This window comes from Zea mays, chromosome 7 (genome assembly GCF_902167145.1).
Source record: "Zea mays cultivar B73 chromosome 7, Zm-B73-REFERENCE-NAM-5.0, whole genome shotgun sequence".
In the NCBI taxonomy this organism is placed as follows: Eukaryota; Viridiplantae; Streptophyta; class Magnoliopsida; order Poales; family Poaceae; genus Zea; species Zea mays.
The window spans coordinates 137742206-137750259 of NC_050102.1; the positions used below are offsets into that span (position 1 = coordinate 137742206).

General features: G+C 46.9%; 1 protein-coding gene across 1 annotated transcript; it reads left to right on the top strand.

Annotated features, from left to right (window-relative positions):
- The first annotated feature begins 5056 nt into the window (after positions 1–5056).
- On the top strand, positions 5057–7532 carry LOC100192968 (Pirin-like protein 2). The gene is made up of 5 exons (NM_001138144.1): positions 5057–5373; positions 5551–5600; positions 5702–5769; positions 6565–6731; positions 6836–7532. Exons 1-5 carry the CDS (start codon positions 5285–5287, stop codon positions 7350–7352), a joined length of 891 nt encoding a protein of 296 aa, NP_001131616.1. The 5' UTR covers positions 5057–5284; the 3' UTR covers positions 7353–7532.
- The last annotated feature ends 522 nt before the right edge of the window (positions 7533–8054 follow it).

Sequence of the window (8054 nt, forward strand, 5' to 3'; positions counted from 1 at the left end):
CTGCCCCAACGGTCAATTGGTGGTTGAGGGCTATAAATACCCCCCAACCACCACCACTCCAAGCATCCAAGTTTCCAACACTTCACATTCAATACAAGAGCTAGTGCATTCACTCCTAGACACAAATCAATAGAATCAAAGCCTCTCCAAGTGTCAAATCCACTCCAACCACTCGAGAGAGAGTTTTTGTTCGTGTTCTTTGCGCTCTTGTTGCTTGGATCACTTTATTCCTTCCTCATTCTTGTTCCCCAGTGAATTGTAATCAAAGCAAGAGACATCAGGTGTGTGGTGGTCCTTGTGGGGTCTAAGTGACCCGTTTGATTAAGGAGAAAGCTCACTCGGTCTAGGTGACCGTTTGAGAGAGAAAAAGGGTTGAAAGAGACCCGGTCTTTGTGACCACCTCAACGGGGACTAGGTTCTTTAGAATCGAACCTCGGTAAGACAAATCACCGTGTTCATTCGCTTTATTTCTTGGTTGATTTGTTTTCACCCTCTCTTTCAGACTTGGATTTAATTCTAACGCTAACCCCGGCTTGTAGTGTGTACTTAAGTTTATAAATTTTAGATTCCGCATATCCACCCCCCTCTAGGCGACTTTCAGCGCTGTCGACCGTTGGCGCAGGCGGCTTTGGCTCACCGGACAGTCCGGTGCACACCGGACAGTCCGGTGAATTTTAGCCGCTGCGTCATTGCTTTTTCCCGAGAGCGACGAGCTCATCGCCGGGCCAGCCTGGGCACCGGACACTGTCCGGTGCACCACAGGATGGTGCTGGTTTGGCTGAACTCAACCAATTTTTCTCCAATTCAATTTCTTTTGACTTGGTAAGATTTCTGGCACTTAGATAAATATATTAGTACCCAAAAACAATTTACTAAGGCCGGATACATACTTTGTTCTTTGATTCGCATCTTAACACTTATGAACCAACATATTTTGTGTTGGGCATCTAATCACCAAAACATTTATAGAAATGGCCCAAGGAAACATTTCCCTTTCACTATGTGTGCAAACTTGATAAGGCCCTGTATGGATTAAACAAGCTCCTCGTGCTTGGTATTCACGTCTTAGTGCTAAATTGGTGTGTCTTGGCTTCAAACCATCACAAGCAGATACATCCCTTTTCATTTATTGCAAGGGTACTGTTAAAATATTCCTTCTTATCTATGTGGATGATATTATTGTTGCTAGCTCTTGTTCAGAGGTTGTTGATGCTCTTCTCTCTAATCTAAGGGCTGATTTTGCACTCATAGATCTTGGCTCCCTTCACTATTTCTTGGGTATTGAAGTTCACCAGAGCTCTGATGGTCTTCTCCTCACTCAAGAAAAATATACCAAGGATATTTTGCTTCGAAGTGGTATGGTCAAGTGTAAGCCCGTCTCCACACCCCTTGCTGCTAATGAGAAGCTATCACTTTCAGACGGTACCATGTTGAGCAATGAAGATGCCACAACTTATCATAGTGTTGTCGGTGCACTACAATACTTAACATTAACAAGGCCAGACATCTCATTTGCGGTGAACAAAGTTTCTCAATATTTGCATAGTCCCACCACCCAACATTGGTCTGCAGTCAAACAAATTTTGAGGTACTTATGTGGCACATTGGGGTATGGGCTTTATCTTCGTAGAAGTCCTTCTCTATTTTGAGTGCCTTTTCTGATGCTGACTGGGCTGGTAATTCTGATGATCACCGCTCCAGTAGGGGTTTTGCAATCTTCTTTGGACCAAATCTTGTATCATGCAGTGCTCAAAAACAACCAACTGTATCTCGCTCTAGTACTGAAGCTGAGTACAAGGTCGTGGCTAATGCAACTGCAGAAATCATTTAGATTCAAGAGTGTTCTTAGTGAACTCGGTATTCCTCAGTCTCGGGTACCCTGTTTATGGTGTGATAAGTTAGGGGCTACCTATCTCACAGCTAACCCTCGTTTTCATGGTCGTACTAAGCATATTGAAGTTGATTTTCATTTTGTTCGGGAACAAGTGGCAAGCAAGCAACTTCAAGTTCGCATTATCTCTTATGCTGATCAATTAGCTGATGGCTTCACAAAGGCGTTGCCCGTTAACAAGCTTGAATGGTTTCGTTCCAATCTCAACTTGGTAAAGTTGTGATTGAGGGGGAATGTTAAGCTATATTTGTATAGTTTATCTATGGCATGTATAATTATAGATAGAATTGAATTAGATTTCCTTGTATTGTAACCAAGTCCATATCTGTAACGATCTGTAACTTGTGTGCCAAGTTTGGCCGACTATATAACCATCGGCAACCTCCTTGGAGAGGCACTGCCTTCCGCATATTCTCTGGTATTCTTACATTGAGATATGATTTGTGCCATATTTGATTGCTTGGCCACTGTATTACAATAAAAAAATTGCTAACTAATGTTCTAGTATGTATGTAAGATACACGGATGTGCCATGCAGAGAGGAAAAACAATGGATGTAGATGAAAAGAACGTGTAGATTAATAACTGGTTTATGTGGATCTGTTAAAAAGGAATAAATATTTAAAAAGTGTAAATTAATATAATTATTGTATTATTAGTTGTAGGGTACTAGGCATGAACATCTAGACTCTAGAGTGTGGGTTAGGGATAATGAACTAGCACTTCAAGTTATCATCAATAGTTAGGTTCGCCTGAGAGCATAGTAAGCTTGAAACCCAAGAACGTAGTATGTTTCTGCTCAGCTAACTGTCAGTTCAAGGTAGCACTCCTACTAAAGTGATTAAATATTCTTAACTAGTACTCGTTTGGTTCTAAAATATTACCCGTTTTAGTTCTTGGTATTTTGTCCATATTCAAATAGATGATGATAAATCTAGACACATATATAAAATAAATACATTAAGGTGGTGTTTGATTTATAGAGAATAATTTTTAGTTTCTTCATTATATTCTATTTTAGTTGCTAAATTGTTTTCACAATTAGTAATTTAGAGATAAAAATAAAATAAAATAAAATAAAATAGAGTGACTAAAAATTATAAATCAACTAAAAGTTTAAACGAACTTTATTTTGGACGAAGGTAGTACGTCGTTTACTCCTATAACTCCTATAAGCAGCAACGTGAAAAGTAGTTTTTTCTCCCTATGCTGGAGAGTAAGATAAGGGGTCCCTATAATGATGGACTGGACACGCGAAAATGCGAATGCGAGCGAGACACGGACGTCTCACCCCATGTTGTGTCCAAAACTTGTAATACATGTGTCTCGTCTCGTGCCCAGCGTGACAACGTCGTCGTGACTCACACAGACGTCAGGCAGAAGGTTTTAGCTGACATGAGAACACGTAGTCGTACTGATCCGGAACCGGAAACCCGTCTCATCTTCGCCTCGACGAAAGAAAGCTTCACGCCGTTTGCCAACTACTACTCCATCCTGTCACAAGAATGCACTCCTGAATTTAAGGCAAAGAGATCAGTATTATATTAAGAAATTGCATATATATGCATCTATAAAAGATAAAACCAGTAGACTCCTTGAAAGTAGTTGAAAATAAAAAAAAAGAGACAATAATTAGAAATAGGTTATCTTATGTCTAGAGACACACTCATTTTAAGACATTTGTTGTAGGCTCTAGATGCATATTTGTTAGCTCTGTTTGTTACGGGAGATGGAGTATTGTATTTGTTAACCTGTTCGTCACGGCCGTCCGATCCTGACGTCATAGATAGCATCCCTTGCAGGCAGGCATGTCAGTGTCACCGTCTTTAATTCCTCTCGGCTAGATATTATAATACGGCGTCTCAAACGCCAGATCAACCAACAAAAAAAAACTCGGTCAGTCAAATTAAGCGACTTGCTGCATAAAGAAATGGGATTCTGTGCACTGATCTTGTGGTGGTATTTTACGCGTTTCGGAGACAAGAACGGAAGAAGAAACCCCCCGAAATATCTTAAGTTCGCCTTTCTGTAGTCTGTAGACTTTACTTTTTTATGGCCGTCTGCGCAGAATAATGCTACCTGGTTGGTCTCTAACTTCGAATCCTCGATAAAGTGTGGCTGCCATAAAAAAGTCTGACGACGAGTAAAACTGAAGCTATAGTTATAGCAAAGTTTGACGATAACATATGGTATATTTCTGAAAAGAAAAACGTGACGTCGTCGGGCGCGCAGATCGACAACGCCGGGGCGGGGCGGGGCCGTCGTCGGGTGGCCGGAGCCGGAAAGAAGGGATCCAAACAAGCAAGCGGCCTAGTATTTCGCTTCTGCTCCCCACTTTAAGTTCACAGGCTTTATTACTAAAAAAAGATAAACGATCCGAATGAGATACTTCACCTGCGGCTAACCCCGCACTTTTATTAACGACAGCGATGCCCTGGATTAGCAGCAGCTGTTCCATGCGGAAAAGGATGGCATGGCACCGGCGCTAGATAGACTTTGGACGCTGCCGGCGATGATCCAGTGTGTGATCTCACCTGTACGTCACGCTAGCATCACCAGTCCGACCGAGTCCGGCCGGATCTGTCAGGCCGTGTGAAACCTCTCGCTGCCGGTCAGAACCGGAGATTCTTCAGAGCGATGAGAGATGAGGCGGCCGCTCGGTCTGGTCATGGAACTTGGGAAGCGTTGCTTGGAAGAACAAAAATCCCAGGCAATGATCGCGCCATGGTTGCGCTTGCGCCGGCCCCGGTCCCACTGTGCACGATCAATCTGGTCCAGACATTTTTTTACTAGTACGTTAGTAGTACCTTGTAGCAGTAAGAGCACGGGTTAGTACGCGAGACCATCAACAACGTGGCGCTTTAACGGCGAGGGATTAGGCTTGATTGACCGACGATAAGGCGATGACCGAGCCGCCCGCTTGGCGCTTGCTGATGCGACGCTGTCACAAGCCGCGCGTATGCAACCGGACACCGGAAGCGTCGCGACGCGGGGGGGCATTGCGTGCGCCTGGCGTCAGCGTGACCCGCCAAGTGAGGCGTCCCATCCCCATTCCCCAAGCGGACGGAAGACTTGGCGAGGAGAGGGGGAGATGCGCCCACGGCCACGGCGTCATGCTTTATATTCTCGCTATCGCCGCGCAAAGGAGGACGGACAGGAGGGCGAGAGCAGCTGTCGCTTTTGACCTATCGGGGGGCGCCGGGCGGGCGTAACGGAACCAAGGCGGCCAGGTAGCTGCTGTGCTGCTACGAGTAGTAAGCACTATATATATAACGGGCAACGGCAAAGCCATCGTCGTCGTCGTGGAACTCGTACTTGCGTGCGTGCGCACAAGAACGCGGGTCAGAGCTGCTGGCGGTTGGAGGAGCAGAGGAGATCGCTGTGCGGGCGGCGATGGAGAAGCCCCGGCAGGTGGCGCGGAAATTCCTGGCCCGGCCGCAGCACGAGGGCGCCGGCGCCGTCGTCCGCCGCAGCATCGGCAGGTACGTGGGCTTTCCATTCGTCTTCAGATGACATACAAGTCTTTAGGTACTAGGCAAGGCTGTATCACGCCAATGCCATGGAGAGGCAGCTGAAGGAGATGGCAAATTTTTTTCTTCATTTTTTTGTGCTTGGTTTCATTCGCTGATCGGGGAATGGAATTCGGTCCGCGCATGCAGGTTCGAGCTGAGGTACTTCGACCCGTTCCTTGTCCTCGACGAGTTCACAGGTGAGCTCTCCCAATCCATCCGGTCTTTCTCTCTCTTTCTGAACCATCCACCCCGCATCTCGGTTGAAGTAACCGGTTTCCTTTGCCCGAATTCCGCGCAGTTTCTGCTCCGGCCGGCTTCCCCGACCACCCGCACCGAGGCTTCGAGACCGTCACCTACATGCTTGAGGTATGATCACCGTTTTCATTGGGGTCCTTTCTTCTTCTTCTTTTTTTCCCGTCAGAACAAGCCTAAACGAGTGGCCATGGACGTCGCCTTGCATCCCCTGCGTGCGGCGCATTCAGCGCAAAAAGGCATTGCTTGCTTGGTTCACATTCATCCCCAATGACATCTCAGCGGGACCCGGTGCGTTCGGAAACGAGAAACGCGTGGGTGGTGCCATTTGTCAACGGCGCCAAATGATGTCTCCGCGGTTGGGTTCTGAATTCCCCTGTCCTCCATCAAGGATCCGTCCCGACGGGGCCCAGTCCCATTAACTTTCTAAGGTCAAAGTAAGATGAGTTGGGAGCTATACCGTCCACACGATTTTTGGAACACGTCGCCCCCAAAAATCACTCATGTTCACCTCACCTCCAATTGACTCTCATCCAAACACTACATAAAATATGGTCGTCTAATTTCATCCCTGCTTATACATCCAACCAAACACACTCTTTCATCCCTCTTTATACATCCAACTAAATGCACCCTTATTCAAAAAATAATTTAACCTCTACAGTCATATGTGGTTTTGTGGCTCCCAGAGTACCCCTTACCGAAATATTATATAGTATCATCGTCCCTATAAACAATTCGTGTGGGTTTGGCCTTTGAAAACAATTTGTAAAGGTGCTAGTACTCAGTTGGTACCAGTGGTTGTGCCGAGAAACCAACGAGCTCGTGTAAAAAAAAAGAATCAGGGTCACAGTCCGGTTCTCACCTCCTGGCTCCTGCCCCTTGGCTGGGCATGGAACGCTGTTTCAGGGCGCCGTGACGCACGAGGACTTCGAGGGCCACCGTGGCACCATCAAGGCCGGCGACGTGCAGTGGATGACGGCCGGCCGCGGCATCGTGCACTCCGAGATGCCCGCCGGCCCCGGCACGTCCAGGGGCCTGCAGCTCTGGGTCAACCTCTCCTCCGCCAACAAAATGTACGCGCGAGCCTTTTTCCTCCTCTCGATTTCCGCATCGTGGTCTTCTCAGCCCAAGTGCAAAAGGCTGACATCGGAAAACGACGTGCTGTGCGCGCCCGCAGGGTCGAGCCCGGGTACCAGGAGATCCAGAGCAAGGACATCGCGTGCACGTCCGACGGCGACGGCGGCGTCACGGTGCGCGTGATCGCCGGCCACGCCATGGGCGTGCGCTCGCCGGTGCGCACGCGCACGCCGACCATGTACCTGGACTTCACGGTGCGCCCGCGCGGCGCGGTGCGGCAGCCCGTGCGCGCGTCCTGGAACGCCTTCGCCTACGTGCTGGAGGGCGAGGGCGTGTTCGGCGCCGAGCGGTGCGCGCCCGTCGGCGCCCACCACCTGCTGCTGCTCGGCCACGGCGACGGCCTCGAGGTCTGGAACAAGTTGCCCGACCGCCCGCTCCGCTTCCTGCTCGTCGCCGGCGAGCCCATCGGGGAGCCCGTCGCGCAGCTCGGCCCCTTCGTCATGAACACCGAGGAGGAGATCGACATGACCGTCAACGACTTCGAGTGCTACGCCAATGGGTTCGAGAAGGCCCGCCACTGGAAGTCGCAGGCGATGCTGGCGCTTGGCGTAGAGTAGGGCGAGACATGAGCACAGGATCACCAAAGAAAACGAATAGATTTTTTTTTGCTTCTTTTTTCCCCATTATTATCGTTCCGGTTTGTTGCGTTCAATTTTAACCCCCAACATTGGATCGCTTTGTGTACATATCTGCCGTAAATTATTTTTTTATCAATAACGAAATTACCAGCTGTTCATAAAAGTGTCTTGAAACAAAAAGAATCCCAATTAAAGTGTTGGTAGGTTATTTTTCATAAGAATAGGACTGCATATCAACAAATAAACTGATTTTCTAAAAGCAGAACCTGTCCAGTCGGTTGTGAATTCTTGAATTGACGTGAATTATCGTATTGTTTTAGATTTATTTAATAAGACTTTAAAGGCATATTTTTAGCTGTGGTTTTGATGAAAACAAGGTAGGGCTACTTTGGAAATTTAAATTGGATTTCCGTGGACCTAAATTTTCTCTTTCTAGTTTGGTAACTCTATTTTTTTCAAAAAAATAAGCTAATTTTCTTTACGCCCGGTTTAGATCATTAGAATTGGATTCCATTATAATAATAGTGATTTACGCATATGTCAACTAAGCTAAATCGGTTTTATGCAAAATATATTTATATCAGATATATTTATGTGCTGCATTTTTACTATAGAAGAGTAAGTCGAAGAGCCTCCTGTAAATTACAGAGTAGAAACAAATTATACTCATACATAAAATCA

What these genes read in the sequence shown, in the direction of transcription:
- LOC100192968 (NM_001138144.1), top strand. Translation starts at nt 5,285, where the DNA reads ATGGAGAAGCCCCGGCAGGTGGCGCGGAAATTCCTGGCCCGGCCGCAG. An exon ending in CCGTCACCTACATGCTTGAG is followed by an intron (nt 5,770 to 6,564) that starts GTATGATCACCG and finishes ACGCTGTTTCAG; the next exon opens with GGCGCCGTGACGCACGAGGA. An exon ending in CTCTCCTCCGCCAACAAAAT is followed by an intron (nt 6,732 to 6,835) that starts GTACGCGCGAGC and finishes GCGCGCCCGCAG; the next exon opens with GGTCGAGCCCGGGTACCAGG.